Source organism: Petaurus breviceps, unplaced genomic scaffold (assembly GCF_028583685.1).
Source record: "Petaurus breviceps papuanus isolate PSGF00001 unplaced genomic scaffold, PetGlider_PUasm1.0 90845, whole genome shotgun sequence".
In the NCBI taxonomy this organism is placed as follows: domain Eukaryota; kingdom Metazoa; phylum Chordata; class Mammalia; order Diprotodontia; family Petauridae; genus Petaurus; species Petaurus breviceps.
This window is the reverse complement of record NW_027187359.1, coordinates 14,994,820-15,014,136: the sequence shown is the minus strand read 5'-3', so window position 1 is coordinate 15,014,136 and position 19,317 is coordinate 14,994,820. Positions and strand designations below refer to the sequence as shown.

Below are 19,317 nucleotides of genomic sequence, written 5' to 3'. Positions count from 1 at the left end.
TCATGATGTAAAGGACTACTATCTACATCCAGAGAAAAGATCTACAGAGTCTGAATGCAGATTGAAGCAAACTACTTGCTCTCCCTTTTTTGTTTTCTTTTGTTCTTTCTTGTTGTTCATTCCATTGGTTATAATTCTTCTTTACAACTTGACTAATGTTTAATGTGAAGGTATTTGTAGAATCTATATTGGATTGCATGCTGCAATGGGGGGGAAGGGAAAGGAGAGAGAGGGGGAGGAAATTTGGAACTCAAGGGATTGTGGAACTGAATGCTGTAAATTAAAAGTAAATAAATAATTTTTTTGAAAAAAGAAAGATAAAAACAAAGTCCACCTAAAAGGTACTTTACTCATCCGTGGCAGTGGCAGTGAGACAAATTTATGAGGTGTTCTCTTCCTTAAATACCTAGGTCTATTAATAATAAGCTATAAAGACCATCTTTCCTTTCTCCTGTGGATAATACAAAATTTTAATTCTTTAGAGACTAATATTCCAGGATTTACAGTCATATAGCTACACAAATGAGACAAAGTCATCCCCACCCCCTAACCCACCCCTGGCTCTCTTATCATCATGGAAAATAGAGAACTAGGGTATTTAACAATACTTGGGTTGAATTTTTGACATTATTAGTCTGTATAGTAATGGAGAATGCTATAATGAGGTTTTAACTTTATTTCATGTATCTTTAATGTTAAGTCGACCATCAAAGCACACAGGATCACAAGATCACAGATTTTGTGTTCGAAGGGAAATCAACAATCCATCTAGCTTAACCCCCTCATTTTACAGATGAAAAAAACTGTAGACCTGGGAGGCTAAGTGATCTGTCCAACCTCAGAGTTAGCATCAGAAATGGTATTGGGTACCACACCCAGAAATAACTGGCCATGTAACCTTGAGCAAGTTACTTAACCCCAATTGCTTTAAAAAAAAAAGTTTTAAAAAAAATGGTATCTGAAACTAGATCCTCTTATTCAAGGGCCAGTGTTCTCACCATTGTACATAATCCACATACAATTTGTAGGGAAAAAGAAATTTAACTAGATTTGACTTTCTACCTGAAGAAAAGAGTACTAGTTATAGTTATATTTAGCTTGTGTTTGGATTCTGGCTTTGCTGTTTACTAGTTATGTGATATTGGGCAAATCATCTGACATGTTTTGTACTTTATCAGTAATATTCAAAAAGTATTGTAAGAATCATATGATATATGAAATGTTTTGTAACTATAAAATGTTATATTAAAAAAAACCCAAGTACAAAAAAAAATCAACCTGGAAAGGTGATGAATGTTATAAATGCTGACTAAAAGTGGTCATTTTCTTCAGAAATAATATTTAATTACATTCATCAATAAATTATCCATAGGTATGGTAACAAATAATGAACTCTGATGAACAGAAATGTTAAAACTTTAAAATAAAATTCTGCCATGACTGAAGCATTTTAGGTGACCTAGGCATTTAGTTGAAAATTTTAAGCTAGAAACCATTTAGCACTCAATTTTTCTGAAGCAATTTACTTAGTCCTGCAGCTGTTTCCCTCTTAATTGCTATAGTGTTTATTTTTCCTCCCCAGGGTGCTCAAGTTTTGTAACAATGCTTACTTGCAGTTTTCAAATGAAATTTCAATAAAATAGCAATAAGCAGAGCAAACAAAACTCTATTTTGACCTGTGATTTTTTTCTATTAAATAAAGCTTAAACAAGAAAAATATTTCCCAACTCCTTTAGATAATTTTCAAACATAATTAGAAATATTCACTAAAAGGAAAATGGCTTTGATAAACTTTCAGCTACATTATTTTTCAATTTTCTACTATTCTGATAACATTTGCAACAATCCATCTTTTTCAAGTTTCAAATACAATATAGGTTCTACACATACCTTCACATTAAACATTAGTTAAGTTGTAAAGAATTATAACCAATGGAATGAACAATGAGGAAGAAGAAACAAAACAAAACAAAACGAAAAAGAGAGCAAGTAGTTTGCTTCAATTGGCATTCAGACCCTGTAATTCTTTCTCTGGAGATGGATAACCGTTTCCATCATGAGTCCTTTGGGGTTGTCTTATAACCTCATATTGCTGAGAAGAGCCCAGTCTATCAAAGTTATTCATCACAGATACAATGTGTCTGTAATTGTGTACAAAATTCTCCTGGTTCTGATCCCCTCACTCAGTAAGAGTTTATATAAGACTCCCCAGGTAATTATGAAGTCTGTCTGCTCCTCATTTCTTATAGCACAACAGTATTCCATTAGATTCATTTATACTACAACTTGTTTAGCCATTTCCCAATTGAAAGACATTACTTTGATTTCCAATTCTTTGCCACCATAAAAAGAGCTGCTATAAATATTTTTGTACATATAGGTCCTTTTCCCATTTGTATGATATCTCTGGGGCACAGCCCTAGTAGTGGTATTCCTGGATCAAAGCATATGCACATTTTTATAACCCTTTGGGCATAGTTCCAAATTGCTGGATCAGTTCACAACTCCACCAACAATGCATTAGTGTTCTACTTTTCCCATATCTTCTCCAGTATTTATCATTTTCCTGTTTTGTCATGTTAGCCAATCTGACTGGTGAGATGTGGTTCCTCAGAGTTGTTTTGATCCACACAATGCACAAATATTAAACCAAGAAGTTTGGTTATCTTCACCCATAAGAGACATGATAAAATTACTAAGTCACAGTCTCTATTTTTCATGTATTTTGTAGAATGAAATTCAGTCAAGATACAAAATTTCCATGACAGATTAGACTATCAAATGTCAACAATGGTCATTTGGCCCTTTAAGGTATATTCAGAATTTGCTATGCCAGGAATGATAGTTTGTTTCCGATGTTTAAAAGCACATATTTTTCATACTGTGAAAATGTATTTTCCATTTCAATGAAAATGAAATAATTATTATTGCAACTCAAAAACACAGGCTTAAAAACACTGTTATACCCTGAAGTTTTTTTGTTTGAATAATCTTAGTATCTATCATCAAGGTCAAATTTATTTATTTTTATTCAAGAACAACCGAAACCCCAAAGAGTCAATGAAACAAGCAAAAAACAACCTTTCAGGATACATAAATCCTGTTCCTTAAAACTCCTTATACTGAAAAGCACTGGTATTTAAAGGTTATTTTAGAGATTTCAAATTCTATACAGAAATTCAAGTACAGGTACAGATTTTTGGGTATCATATGAATCCCACATATCCTCTGTAATGCAGTAGTTAGCCTTTGGTAGAAACAGCATGATCTCTTCTTAGGGCATGTTAAAGTGACCGGCGGACATTAAATTGGTTATAAAATTTGATCTTTGATCTCATCTCATATTTACAAAGCCTGTACAAATGCTACTAAATCTTGATGTCTACTCCTAGGAAGCCAGAAAGAAACCTTCAATTACTTACATGCCTTTTCTACACCACAAAAGACTGACAATTCACAGAATTTTAAGAACCAGCGGCTGTCTAGTCCAATTAAGGATTAAAATATCCAATAAATAATCATCTAGTCCAATGGGCGCAGGAGACCACAGCAGTCATTTCATTCTGCTTTCAGAAAGATTCAGTTGATACGAAGTTTTTCTTATAATTAACCCTAAATCTTTTGGGGGCAAATTTTTTGCAGGTGGCCCAGTGGATAAGGCACAAGGTCTGGAGTTAGGAAGACCTGAGTTCAAATTCAGCCTCAGACATTAGCTGCACTACCTTGAGCAAGTCACTTAACCCTTTCAGCCTCAGTTTCCTCATCTGTAAAATGAGCTGGAGAAAGAAATGACAAACCATTCCAGTGTCTCTGGCAAGAAAACCCCGTATGAGGTCACAAAGAGTCACATATGACTAAAAGGACTGAACAATTCCTAATCCTAAATTTGCCTCTTTTGAAACTCGGAACTATTGTTCTTGGTTCTGCCCTGGGGGGACAAGCAGATAGCTTCTCAAATATCTGAAAAGCATCTATTTTTGCCCACCAAGTCTTCTCTTCTACAATTAAACATTCTTAGTTCCTTTCACCTATCCTCACATCATTGGACACCAAGTTCTTCACAGTAACTAGGAGTTATAGTGGATACAGTTTGCAGGCCTTGAAGTGAGAAAGACCAGAGTTCAAATCCTGTTACAAACAATAGTTGTATGAACCTGTATAAGTCACTTATACAGTGACTGTATAGGAAACCTGTGTTTCATTGTCTTTAACTATAAAATGGGGATAATAATAGCATTTACCTCCAAGGGCTGCTGAGGATCAAATGAGATATTTATAAAGGACTTAAAACCGTGCTTGTCACATAGCAGGCCATTACCAAATATTTGTTTCCTTCCTTCCATCCATCCTGATTACTCTCCTCTACAACTTATCCTGTTCCTCCTAAACTGACACCCAGAAGTAAACACAATTTTCCAGTTTGCTTAACTCAGAGTCTTAAAAGTATAACTTAAGGGCTCTAGATTGCTCTTAACTATAATTCTCAGTCCTTTCTGGACCTTCTCTACTGTACCTCAGAAAGTTCGTCTTGCTCTAGAATTCACACTGCAAGTGCCTCCATTTGTACTTTCGCTCCCTTAATCTTCTACCCTTCCTCCTTCTTTTTACCTCTTTTAGTTTCCTTTTCTGTGTTGTCTTCTCCCATTAGAAAACAAAATTTAAGAGCAAGGACTATTGACCATCTTTTTTTCTGTTTGTAACTGACTGTAATGTGTTTTAAGAACAATCACCTTGAATATACCCCAGACATGCTTTTACCAAACTATGAATGATTATCTTAGATCTTTGCTTCTAATATTCTATACTTCAGAGTCTAGCATGTTGTGTGATCCAAATTATAACCTTGTTGACCCACAGGTAATAGCACCAATTAATAATTGATGAAATTTTATCTCCTTGCCCCCAGGAACCCTAATGAGTAATGCTTAGGAATATATAAAAGAGGATAGCAAAAATTATGAAAAGATAAAGATGTATTCTTCATCACCTAAGATGCATCATTAACAAATACTTAAGAAAGAATGAAAGGAAATACTGAAAATTCACTAGGAATTATTTTCATACTTTTGTTGAGTCATATTATCTGGATTTGCATCTTATTTCTACTCCTTAGTATTTGAGAATAATTTCCCTACTCCTCTGGGTCTCAAGTTTTCTTAACTAGATCAGAGGTTCCCAAACTTTTGAGAGAGGTCTCAGGAAAACCTTTAAACTCTGAAAAATTATTGAGAACCCTCAAAAGTTTTTGTATATGTGGGTTATATCTGTTTAGTAGAAATTAAGTTGATAAAATTTAAAATATTAATCCATTCTGAATAATAATAAATCCATTACATTTTAATATAAATAACATTTTTATGCAGGGGTGGGTAGTGAATAGAGTGTATACAGTACTCGACCTGAAGTCAGGAGGACCTGAGCTCAAATCCAGCCTCAGACACTTAACACTTACTAGTCCTGTGACCTTGGGCAAGTCACTTAATCCCAAATGCCCCATCTTCCCCCTCCAAAAAAAAGAAAAAAAAGAACTTTAAAAAATTTTAGTGAGAAAAATGACATTGTTTTGCATATTTCTGCAAATCTCTTTAATGTCTGGTTTAATATGAGACAGATGGATCTCATGTCTGCTTATACATTCTATTTGTTGCAATATACTATTGCAATAAATTGTTAAGTCCATGAAGAAAATCTGGCCTCACAAAGATATGTTTTTGGAAAAGGGAGGAGTATTTTAAACTGCAAAAAAATAGGGCCTTGGTATTATTACGAAAATAGTTTTGACCTCAAGGACTATCAGACTGTACTTTGACAACCATTAGATTAGATGATGTCAAACCTTTTGTTTAAAATTAAATGTTCCCTTATCCAATCTCCCAACAGTATTTTCTAGACTGGTTAAAATGCTTACAGGAATTGCTGCCTGGTAACTATTATCATCCTAACTATTAAAGTTTGGATAAATTTTTGGAGAAATATTTATGTAAGCAAACCCCAAAATGATGATTTTTCTAACATCAACAGTCTTCTTCATTTTTTGCATATACTGAAAGGTTTTATTTCATACTTAATAATTTTCCAAACTGGTTTCTATCTTAATAAAGTTATTTATTATGTGAACAAAGGTTCCTGCCTTCCCTTTTCCCCTCCCCCCCTCAAAGGAAATGTACAATTTTCAAAGTGGATGAATGAGCAAGTGAAAGGCAATTATGTCCCCAGACCACTGAAAACACAAAACTCTTGCAAAACTGAAGAGCATTATTTTTTTAATTTAGTATTTTATTTTTCCCTAATTACATGTAAAAACAATTTTCAACATTCATTTAAAAAATTAAGTTCCAAATTCTCTTCTTCCCTCCCCTCATTAAGATGACAAATAATTTGATACAGGTTATTCTATGTGTAGTCATTGCAAAACATATTTCTATATTAGTCATATTGTATAAAAAAACCAGACCAAAATTAAAAACCCAAGAAAAATAAATTTTAAAATTATGCTTCAATCTACATTCAGACTTCATTAGTTCTTTCTCTGGGAATGGATAGCATTTGAAAAGCATCATTTCAAAGGCAACAAACAGAAAAATATTAATTCTAGGAACATAATTTTTTTTGGCAAGGGAGGAAAATTCTGCATGATTATAATACTGTAACCCTTCAAAAAAGTTAATTTGCAATAAATATTTCAAAACCACAGTATCTTTTTTAAAAAGTAACTTTAATAGGTATGTTGTTTTTCAGTAGCTCAAAATGAGAATTATATGGCTCTGCAGAAAATTAGTCTTTTTATTATCAATGAAATAACATGGATTTCTGGAATACTCCAACTTAATGAATATATTATTAAGACAACTGAAGCACATTAATTTACATACCTTTCAATACTGTTTAACTCCCCCTGCACACAAATGAGTTTCTTTACAAATATCTATTTAGGGAGAGTCTACGGAATTGTAATTTCACCTGAGTGGAAAATTTATATTGTAGGAACTCCCTAAGGCTAAATAAGATAATATAGAATAATGATAGAATACATTATTAATGCCTTTTATCTACCTACCAATTAAAATCATGAAGAAAAAAAAACCCAATGATAAACATAGACTAAGAATTTTTATATTAATAAGTCTCATAATTTTTGGAAAAGGGGATGTTGGGCAACAATGACCACTTAAAAATACTTAAAATTATTCAAGATATTTCTATGCAGACTTTTATGTACAATTCAATTACAAGAAAGGGTGAATTTCTTATTTTATTTTAGACGTAATGCTTCCTGTTGATCATGTTAAAAAAATTATTGTTAAAGACAAAGAAGAGCTAATATTACATATAGTGTGTTAAAGTAGAAATTACATACAATATCCTTAATTTTATAGATGAGGAAACTGAGGCTGAGAGAGATTAAGAGACTTGCCCAGGCTAAGCAACTTACATCTACTAAGTATCTAAGGTAGGATAAGGTTATTTTTTTAAACAGAACCACTTCTTTGCTTTATTTTTTTTTTAATCTCCTTCCTTCCCAGCCCCCATTTCTTTGTTTTAAAGAAAGTCTAAATCCAACAAACTAGTCAGATTGTTTCAGGATTAAGTTACTCTATAAACTGGTTTCAGAACTAAAAGGTACCTTACAACAACATTAAGTACAAAAGGACATAAATGAACTGTTAGTTTCTGTCAATGAAAATTTCTGTTCACTGAAATTTAAAGGCCTTTTATGTACAATGTTTAACAATTTACTGCCTAAACTTTTGTTTCACCATCAACTATTGTTGAGGTACCGCACCTATTCTCAATTCCAAGTCCAGCATCTTAAAAATGGCAGAGATCTGTCATAACATACAATCTATGATTATTATATTATGACTTAAATATACCAGAATTCATACATTTCTGTGGATAGTCTCTTTTTGTAGGGGGCAGATTACCAATTTTGTTTTGTGTACTGCATTTTATGAGTTATTTTATAGTGTACTGTGTTAGGAAAAGTGCACGTTATCAGAATTAATCTTTTGTTAGAAAGAATTGTGAGCAGAAAAGTGTATTTTCAGCAATCTTTAGAGAAAGAGTAGTTTTTGGTGGTCATGGGAACTTAAACCTGTATTTCCCATAGGTCACTGAATCAACATTCACCTTTTTTTTTTTTTAACTTTCACACCACTTTCTAGGAATGTGTTACCCTTCCATAAAAACTGAGAATTTCATTAGGTAGCTCTACATATGACTATTTTGATGTTCAGTAAGTGCTCTCTTCTGATTGAAGGTTTTCTTACATACATTACACATCCTTAAGGTTTCTCTCTAGTATGAATATTCTGATGGCCATTAAGCATTCTCTTCTGTTTCTCTCCAGTATGAATTTTCTGATGTTCATTAAGTCTTATCTTATGGCTGAAGGCCCTGCCAATTCCATTACATTCATAAGGTTTCTCTTCAGTATGAATTGTCCAATGTTAAACAAAGTACTGAGTTCCTCTGGAAGGTCATTCCACCTTCACTGCAATTAATAAAGGTTCTCTCCCATATGATTTCTCAGATGGTAGACAAGTCCTAATTTGTGTCTAAAGTCTTTTCCACATTCATGACATTTATAAGGTTTATTTCCAGTATGAATTCTCTGATGTCCAATAAGTCCTAACTTCTGTCTGTAGGCTTTCTCATATTTGTTAGAGCTCTCCCATATGAATAATTTGATGATCACGTGTCATCTTCTGTATGAAGGTCTTTCCACATTCATTATATTTCTAAGGTTTCTCTCCAGAATAAATTCACTGATGTTTTATAAGTTCTATTTTCTGACTAAAAGCTTTTCCAAATTTATTAACATTATCTGATTTTGAGTAACATTTATGCTACTATAGAGAAAGTCTGACTGCTTTTAGTACCTAAATGTACTTTAATTAAGATCTGAACTAATAACTAAACAATTTCTTATGCTTATTATTCCTAGAAAACATCTTCTTTGAGCAAATTCTCCTTTATTTAGGTGAGAATACAATCTGACTCACCTTTGCTTTGTATCATACTGATGGAAGAAATTATTTCCAACAGATATTTTTTGTGCTGAGGAAAATGGGGTTATTCTTTGGAAAAAGCCTCTATGATATTTTGTTTTTACATGCAGGGCCTCTTACTTGATTGAAAATCTTTCTGGGATTTGTAACATACCTAGAAAGTTTCTCCTTGTTCTGCTATTTTTTAAATAAGGCACCACATTCCCAGGCTTCACCAAATTTGAAGGCATGGGGGACCATTTGATGGATTCTTGCTTGGAATGATTTTTCCACAAAGAGGCTCATCTTTGGAGCCACCTCCCTGGTTTCAGGTCTAGTGTTCTGAAATGCTATTCACTTACTCACTCACCTAGACAGGTGCTTCTTGGGCCATCTCCCTCTGACATCCAGACCACTTCCCCTTCCTCCAAATGGTTGATCATATTTGGTCTAAACTGCTAGTGCCAGTCAGATCAGGTTCTAGAAGTTCTTCAGCCTCACATCCCAATAAAGCTCCTTCGGGGAGGGATACAGGTACCTCCATTTCTCTTGGGTGAAGTTCACAGACACTGATTCCTGGTAATCCTTGTTGGGCAGGAGTATAGGGGGAATCCCCCCCTCTTCAAAGCTCCCACTGGATAGAAAAGGGCAGAGTCCTCAGAAATCAGAGCATCTCCCAAGAAAGGCAAATGTTGAGAAGAATGGTGCCGGAGGCTTTTCTTGACTCCTGCTGCCCACTCACTCTACCTCAATTTTCTCTCTAGTTGCCTGGGTATTATCTTTAAAGTAATCATTTGGGGGCTCTGGGCTAAGGGGATATTGGGGTGTGCATGTGTGTGTATGTGTATTCCAATAAAAATTTTTGAGAATTCCTTTGGCATGTTCCTTTTAATATCTTCACTAAATGGCAAATCTTTTTCTTATGGGGGAGCTCATTTTAAGTAAATAGTCAAGTATCATTCAGAAGCAAATCAAACCAATAATATGGTAGCTGTTCAACTAGATAATACCATTTTAGTTAACAATAAGGCATGATTTTCTTGTGAGACGTTTAAATTGACTCTGAAGGTAATTTGTAAAAAAAGTTGCAAATTATTTTGAGTGACAGGCTTGTTCTTATAAATATTTCTTCAAGATAACTACTTTGAAGGAAGACACCCATTTTATATATTGTAAATATATAAATATTTATAATATAAATATATATATTATATATAAGTTCTAGGAGGTTTATTGTTAGTTTGCTTTTTTTCTAAAGACAGAATTTTTTTTTCTTTTTTAAAAAAATGTTTAGTTTACAACATTTAATTCCGTAATCCCTTGAGTTCCAAATTTTCTCCTCCTTCCTCCCTCCCTCCCTCTCATGGCAGCATGCAATCAAATATAGGTTCTACAAATACCTGCACATTAAACATTAGTCAAGTTGTAAAGAAGGATTATAACCAATGGAGTGGACAGTGAGGAAGAAGGGACAAAACAAAACACAAAAGATAGGGAACAAGTAGTTTGCTTCAATCTGCATTTAGACTCTGTAGTTCTTTCTCTGGATGTGGATAAGATAGAATGTTTTGATGGATGATGCAGATATATAATTAAGGGTTTTATTTATGGGGTGTTTTAATTTGCTCAATGGAGGGAAGGGGTAATTGGAAGAATAATACAAGAAAAATCTGCATTGATGGGAATTAATGGGGAGTATTTATTGGGGAAAAAAAACAGTGTGTCAATGCACAGGATTTAAAGTGAACACGTGTGTGTGTGTGTATCTTTTTGGAGGGGGGAAGGCAGGGCAATTGGAACACTAGTATATTTTAAAATCATACAGTGAAATGGCATATGATGTATAATAAAATTTTTAAAAACTCTCAAATTCTAACTACTTTTTAGTCATTCATAACAAATTGATGTCAGTTATTCATCATCATCTATTCTGTTTATACCAGTTATGACAACAGAAAAAGGAAACAAAATTATGTTGGAATAAGAAATAGTGAAATGTTTAAGTATAAGTATTTGCTATATATTGGCATAATGCTTAGTCTATAGAGTAAAGCAGTTATCATGTATCTTTGTCACAAACACATTAAAAAAAAAGAAATTGAAAATACTTAATTGTTTAGAAAGATGCACACATTTACTTCAGTATAAAAGACATGGACCAGTTCAGAGTTGTGATTTCAGAGACAGAGGACTTATAGATGAGTCTTAGCTGCCAAAGGCAACTGAGAAGTTAAATGACTTTCCCAGGATATCACAGCCAGGATGTGTCAGAGGCTGAACTTGGTTTACTCTTCCTGGTTACAAAGCTTGCTCTCTACCCCACTACTCAGGCTGCCTCCCTTATTCCAGAATAAAAAAACTTAAAATCTTGCTCAAAGATCTTAATTCATTTAAAAGAAAATAATACCTTGTAGAAACCTACAGAATGGCTTTTTTCCATCCTGTGGTCTATTTTGAAAACACCAGATAGCTAAAATATTGAATATAATTTAAGTTGGTGGGGAAAAAGAGCATTTCAATACCTGCAAAAATGTTTCCCATCCAGCCCTTTTATTGTTCTTATGCTATGAAAATGAATGTTTACTCTAGCCCAGTAACATTGCAAGAGGTTAATAGGAGAGGAACAGAGTCTAAGGATCCCATTATACCCTTTTGTTATGTCACAAAGCTAAATTATTATGATTTCTGTAGTTCAGTAATTTCGATCTAATTGAGTACAAAAAAACTGCAGGTAAAACAGGCTTCTTTTTAATTGATTCAAGCTATGTAATATCCACATTAGAGGCCTGAAGAGAAAACAAGTTTAAAAAAAAAATACCGAGAAAAAATAGTGATTTTTTAGGATTTTTAATACTGGAAAAACTGCTCTTTTAAGAAAACATTTTGCATATATGTGTGAACTCTTTAGGCATATGCCATTATGTACATATGTAAACTACTTCATGTTGAATACTGGTGGTGAACTTTGTGGACCAATGTGAAGCAAGTTAGATGTGACTATCTTTCCTATCCTGTATACACTAGGAAGTATACTATGGATTTTAGCTACATTCACTGACTGCTATGTCTGGGGTTATTTGGCTCTATCTTCCTTTCATAATTAAAATCTCTTGGAAGCTCTTGAATACACAATCACTGTTTCTTCTCTGCTTCTATTCCTCAAATATATGTCTATGTTGAGGTAGTTAGAGTGGGAATGAACCTTGGCTATGTGAAATCAAATTTCTGCATGGCTTTGAGGTATATCTTCTTAGCATATTTGGGGCTGGCTTTTATCACCTAACTAGCTCAGTTTCTTTGTGATCTGGCATCACCCATTATTCCATATATGAGTGTCCCAACAAAGCTGTAGTAATGTCTTCCATCACTCTAATGTTGGCAGACTAGATTTTGCTGATGATTTTACCTAGCTATAATGTGTAGTAAGGCTCATGGATGACACTGATGAAATTTCAAATACACATCATTATAGTAAGGATCTCTTATAGAGATTTTCTATTGCACATAATTTTGGTCTGGGATTTCATCATTTATTGAAAAATTTTGTCCTTACAATACACATAGAACATTTTGCCTCAATTTGGTATTTTACTTTGTTAATCGGAGGATTATGGACATAATGCTTTCTATAAAGGGGGGGGGCAAGCTGTGGAAAGTTTCAGGATTATGGCTGCATCATTATGAAATCTGAGAGAAAATTTATAAATCTTGAGCCAAGGCATACTCATATCCATTTCTCTAGAAGGTCATCAAAGTGAACAGATTCCTAGAACAATGTAGGTAAGGGAAGTCAGGAAGCTGTATATATAACTTTAAGACAAGGACTGGCTTTCAAGTATGGATTAGCTAGAATGAAGCATGAAGATGGACCACTCAACAGAGTTGGATATAGCAAGGTAACTAGAGCCCTATCTTCATCTTTCTCCCTGGGGTTTCCTTGCCTGGTATAAAGGGTGGGAATATAGGAACACCAGAAGGAGAGCCCTTCTTCCTTCAGATGATCCCAACTGTTGAATACGTTTTACCACTGGTTCCACTGTGGTGTGGTGGTACATGGAAAAACCATTCCCTTTTCCCTCTTAATGAACACGGAGTAGGTAAGAAAGGAGGTACAAAGTTCAGAGAGGAAGATAGAAGAAAAATTTGCTAAAAATTTGGATACTGGGGTGAAGATTTCAATGCCACAGAAATTCTTGAATGAGTAAATTCCCTCTATCAATGTAGGCTTGGCATCTTATCTTAAATTTATATAATCTTAGAGACTTGGTCAAGGAACCGTGAGGTTAAGTGACTTACTCAGTAGGTGTCACAGGAGAGACCTGGACTGGGTCTTCATGGTTCCAAAGCTAGTTCTCTATTCACTATACAATGCTACACTCATAAAGAAGCTAAAAATCAGAGTTATCAAAAAGTAAAATGGTCTCAGTCAACAAGCAGGATGGGAAAATGAACTTACAGTTTTCTAATACTACCAGTCTTTGTCAGGGAGAGGCTAATTTCCAAAAGGTAAAAAACAAAACCCCTTGGAGCTAAACCCTAGCCCAAGAGCAGACCACACGTGCCATGTTTATAATATCTTCTTACTGTATTATCATTTCATTTTGAGAAGAGGTAAAGAAACTGTTACTGAAGTGAGTTTAGTCCGGCCTTTAGCATTTATTATCCTAAATACCCATCTTGGCTCTCTGAGAATACATAATGATGATGCTTTTAATTATCATTACCTTATGGGTCAATGCTTCAATTAAATTGTATCTCTCCATTCTAGGGCTAGAAGATCTCATTTTCTTCCTTTTCTAGTTCCTGTGATTCAGTATCAAAGACTGCCTAGGAAAATATGCCCTCATTCATATCCACTTTAAGTCCCTCTGTCTCTGAATCTCTTTCCTTCTCTGCTCTTCCCTTCCAATATGCCATCTGGAATCCCAACTCTCCTTTCATACTTCTTCCATCGTCCTGCAATCACGGAAAAGTGGATCCATCAGCAGACAATGCATGCCTGGCCACAATCACCTATCTCCCCTGGGCTCCCTCTGACCATATATTGGACCATATGGAGTATCTTCTTTCCTGTGGGATGTCTGAAACAGGGAAAAGAGATACTCCATGCTCCTCAATGCCACTTTTAGATGATAATTCTTAATCTTTCCTTTTTTGAGGTTCACTCTGTCCATTTATATTACTATATTCAGATCCTGGTTGTGATTATATACCAGGCCCCCCACTCACATCCCCTACTCTGGGCCATTCTCCTTTTTCTCAAGGACTTCCCCTTTAGCATTTGGCTCATTGTCTTCTACTCCACCCCAATCCTACCCATATCTTTTTAGCCACATTAGAAAACAACTTACCCAAATCTTACTTTCTGCCTTAAGAAAACCTCTCCCTACCATCACCTCAAGCTGTCATCTCTCTTGTTTTCCTTTCAAAGTCAAATTCCCCAAAAATGCTGCTGACCCTTATGGTCTAAACATGCTCTACTCTTACTCACTTCTCAATTTCTTGCAATCTGGATTCCAACCTCATGTCTCAATTGAAATTTAATTCTCCAATATAATATTTTAACTGTTAAATCCTCTGGTCTTATATCAATCTGCATTTTCCTTGACTTCTGTGCAATATTTGATATTGAAACTATTCCTTCCTCCCTTTTAATAACAATGTATACTCAGTTTTCCTTCTACCAACCTAACTGGTTTTCTCCATCTTTAGCACATTCATGCCAAATGGATCTCTGTGATCTCATCAGCTTCCATAAGTTCAATTATTATTGTAATGTAGATGATTTCCAGACCTAATTTCTCTACTGATCTGGAGGTCTCATATTTCCAATTTGTCTTTACACAGGAAGCCCAAACTCAATATACCCAAAATTATTATCTTCCCCCTGTAAACCTGAACCTTCTGCAAACTTTCCTAATTTTGTTGATAGTACTACTATTCTTCTAATTAAAACACAACTTCAGTCATTTAGTGTTCTTCCTTTACCTTATCCTTCTCCCCATAACTAAGGAGTTGCTAAACATTGTTGATTTTCCCTCAGTAAGATAACCTGCATCCATATCCTCTTCTACACTAGTTGCATTTAAAGCTTATTTTATGAGCCGCCTCCTATGGAAAGATTTTTTTGATGTTTAATAATCCTTTGAATTACTGGAGTTTATGCCAAAATATCTGGACAAAGGGTCATTTATTATCTCCTCAAAAAAAAAGCACAGACTAAATCAATGGATCAATTACATCATTATTTTTTACTTTACAAGTGGTAATATATTACATAGGGTACAAATATGCCAGAGAACTAAAAATAACATCACAGAATAATTTTAGGATTACATATCAATTTAAGGAAATTCACCTTTGTTCAGAAGTTATTAGAGAATCTCTTACTCTTGAATCAAAGCCTTTAGATAACTAAAAGACAGAAGCTTTGATGTTATTTTCTGTACTTATATTTGTTAAGCAATAAAAATTTTTTGTATCATTTTGCAAAGTGGCCAAAAATTATATTAGACTTTAAAATGCCCATGGTTATGGCCACATAGCAAGAATATCTTGTCAATAATAATCCTAAAATGCTACATTAACTGCCATAACCAAAAAATCTTTCTTTTTTGAAAACATAGAGATCACTGTAGCTATTTCCACTTTTTAGTATAAGCACTTTTCTCTACCAGAATTATTTGCATGCTATTTGAGATATCTCCTGACCATTAGATTATGGTAAGGCTACCTATTCCACTAAAAGTGCAGGCAAAATTATATTGGGTATATCATACCATGCCTGAAAAATAGTAGGTGCTTAGCAGAATCAGAGAATAACAGACACAGATCTTTATCTATTATACCACAGTTGCCTTTCAGGTATAATGCCTCCAAGATGTAATGTTTTCTATTTTCTGGCTGTCTTTGGGCCTAGCTCAAGTTCATTTATTTGAAATAACATTGATATGAAGTGACACTATTTTTAAAGGCAAAAGGCTATTTCTTGAAAAACATTTCTTCTCACCTCCACATCTTTTAGATGATGAAAATGAATTTCACACAAGTCAAGAGAATTATTCAAGGATAAACAACTAAGTATCACAAGCGGGATTTGAACTCAAGTCCTGTGACTGCAGAATCAATGCTCTTTCCACTGCATCACTCTGAATAATCAAGAAATCACTTTTATTCACTCAGTATTTTGTAGACTGTGGTCTATCAATGTTGGCTTCAGAAGAAGGGTCCAGTGGTTCTTCAGGGCAGAACTAATACACTAGATATTTTGGGGATTTTTATAGAAGTAATTGTGATTATTTCATTATTGTGATATTCCAACAATTTATTTCTGTAATAGTATAGAACAATATTTACACTAAGGAGGTTACATATCTGAGGTTTTAAGGGAAACTAACATTTTGATACCTATCTTCAGAAAACAATAAAAACTAGTGAGAAAAATAAACGACCACTACCACTCAGCAAAGAAAGTAGTAGAGGTTTCTATTTCAATTTTTTGGGGGGAAAAGTTTCTGTCAAATAGTATTCATGATATGGGGGCACTGCTACAAGTTATGAGCTTCATTTTCCTCACTGATTGTACAGTTAGAAATGATACTTGGGAAGACTTAATGCCTCTAGACTATTTTAAAAATTAAGAATCTTAGTTTCTAAAACATCTTTCTAAAGTAACTTACCAAGGTAAATGTATAATTAAGGAAATAAGTAGGGCAAAATAAATAGGAAAGTGTCACCATAATCAACAAGCATTTCAATTAAGAATCAATGATGAAAACACATATTGATATGTTAGCAAGAGGAGAGTTCATACCACTACTAACAAATCTCACATAATAAAAACCTTTAAAAGAGAAAATTAAACTAGAAAGAAGTTATGATTTTGTTATATTCTTCATTACGACAATTTTATGCCCCAAAGATTCTAAGATACAGGAATAAGAGCTGGGATTAGACCTGTGCTTTCACTGACATAGAAACTCAAAGAGTCAATTCCCTTTACTAACACAGTCTGACATCTTTGCTGCAACTTACAGTATTAGAGAATTGCCTACAGGAGGGTCAGAAGACTACCACAAAAATAAAGTTTTATTGTATTTTAAAATGTAAAAACTCTTCATAGCTCACCAGTAAAAAAAAAACAACTAACCAAATAAGCAGGGGGCCAACCAAACTGCTGACCTCTGACCTGAGAACTGAGTTTAAATGAATCGCCCAGAGTTATATAACTACAGGATGAGTAGAAAAAGGGATTTGAAGCCAGATGTTTCTCACTTCAAGGAAAGATCTTTATCTATTATACCACAGTTGCCTTTCAGGTATAATGCCTCCAAGATGTAATGTTTTCTATTTTCTGGCTGTCTTTGGGCTTAGCTCAAGTTCATTTATTTGAAATAACATTGATATGAAGTGACACTATTTTTAAAGGCAAAAGATTTCCAGAAGAATTAAGAAAAAAAATGTTTTTACACAGGCTAATACTCAAGGAAAAAAAACCCATTAGCTATTAAGATAAATGAGATTCTGAACACTGGAAGAATGTTTCAGGCAATGGCAATGCCTAAAATAGTGCTTCACAAAAATTTTATAATGATACAAACAATACAAATGTTTAAGAAAATCCGTATTAATGTTTGTTTGGGTTTTTTTTTTGTGGGGGGGGTAAGGGGAGGTCTTCATGCTTGTTTTACTTTTTTCCTTTGGAAAATTCATTAAAAGTTTAATTCATACTAATAATAGTGACTAAAATATGCATAAGGGAAAAACATTTCAAGTTCTCTGGACTTTCATTTGCAAGTTAGTGGAGTAGGCGGTCAAGAAATAAATGTGATCAGATATTTCACAGAGATATTCTTATTTGTTTTTCTGGTTAATGGAGGTGTTTTATGCTTATACTCTAGAAGACTGCTGATAAAAAATAAATTCATCCTGAATCTTGAAAGATTCCTTTTAGTTCTTCCTTTTTAAGCCAATGCTATTGACACCAAGAAAGAAAAAAGGAAAAATTTCAATCCCCCAATCAACTTTTATTTAATCAGCTGGAAAAGCTGTACATGGAAGATATTAGATACAAGTCTGGAGCTTCACACAAAAACAAAATGCAGTTTGCTTTAACTAAATGGTAATTGCTAATTTTTTTATGTAACTACTAAGTGCAAAAAGTATTTTCTCATACAAAGAAGAAATAAGTGGTTAATGAATACTGAGGGATACTTGCTTGTATTTTGTAGCCTCATTATAGCTGAAATTATATATATAAATAGGGTGAGCCTTCAAATGCCAGATTACACAAAGGGTGCTGATAAAAAATAAATGACCCAAGAGACCAGGGTGCCTGGCCTTGTGTGGCTGCTTAATGTGTGATGTGGGCAAGTCAATTTCTCTCTCTGAGTCAGAGTTGTCTCATCTGCAAAATGAGGCTTGTGAAAGTTATCTGATTACAGAGGAAAGAACACTAGATTTAGAGTCAGCAAGGGGACAAAGATTTCAATTCAGGACTCTTTTCTTTACTACTTAATATTGTGACCTTTTACTCATTTCTCTGGACATCAGTTTCCTCATCAATAAAATGAAAGGGGTAGACTAGTGATCTTAGCTACAACCTTGTTGACAAGATGACTTTTAAGGGCCTTTTCAATTTGGACATTTTATTCTATATCACTGGGTAAAGAACAGACTTAAGGAAAGAAGCCAGGTCTTCTAATAATAATTGTACATATATAGCACTTAAAAGTTAGATAAGTGCTTTATATCAATTGGGACAGTTTTAAAGCATACAATGTACTACTGTAATTTTTTCCTGAACTGTGAGAATAATTTCTTTTTCCAGTTTTAAGGGAATTAGAGAGAAAGGCAATTTAAGAATTCAAATGGCACTAGGAAAAAAGCACTGAAATCGCAACAAACCTAAAACTGTTTTGTTTCATTTTTTTTAAAAAAAGAAGTAGGAAGTTCAAAAAAGCAAGATCAAAGAAAACCAAAAGAGTCGATATATTTTTTTCCTATAAAGTCACCATCATATAGCTATTGTACGTTTATGTATTTATGTAAAAAGGTGAGAAAAATTTGTCTTACTTGTAAAAAGCTTGATGTTTGAGGATTCCATTTCTCTTCTGGTCTTCCATGCCATGTATTTAATATGCTTAAGCAAACCTGAAGAAAAACAAAGCTTTAATGGGAAAATTGCAAGATAAAGAATATGAACAAAAACTGTCAATGCTAGAAGAAAAAAAAAACTTTGTTACAATAATCTTATCTCTTTTAAGAGTAGTGAGGATGTTGAAAGGAATGGGCATTTTCAGACTATGACAAACCTGTGCATAGCACT

General features: G+C 33.9%; 1 protein-coding gene and 1 long non-coding RNA gene across 9 annotated transcripts in view; one reads left to right on the top strand and one right to left on the bottom strand.

Moving 5' to 3' along the window:
• Window positions 1-19,317, bottom strand: part of BIRC6 (baculoviral IAP repeat containing 6) — a 317,039-nt gene that overhangs the window by 8,282 nt on the left and 289,440 nt on the right. For all 7 annotated transcript variants that reach the window (XM_069072166.1, XM_069072160.1, XM_069072164.1 and 4 more), the window contains one exon: window positions 19,065-19,142. In XM_069072166.1, the coding sequence (XP_068928267.1) occupies window positions 19,065-19,142 (78 nt within the window). The remainder of the gene's footprint in view (window positions 1-19,064; window positions 19,143-19,317) is intronic.
• LOC138149182 (uncharacterized) overlaps window positions 1-19,317 on the top strand; it is a 148,936-nt gene that overhangs the window by 86,998 nt on the left and 42,621 nt on the right. The window lies entirely within an intron of this gene.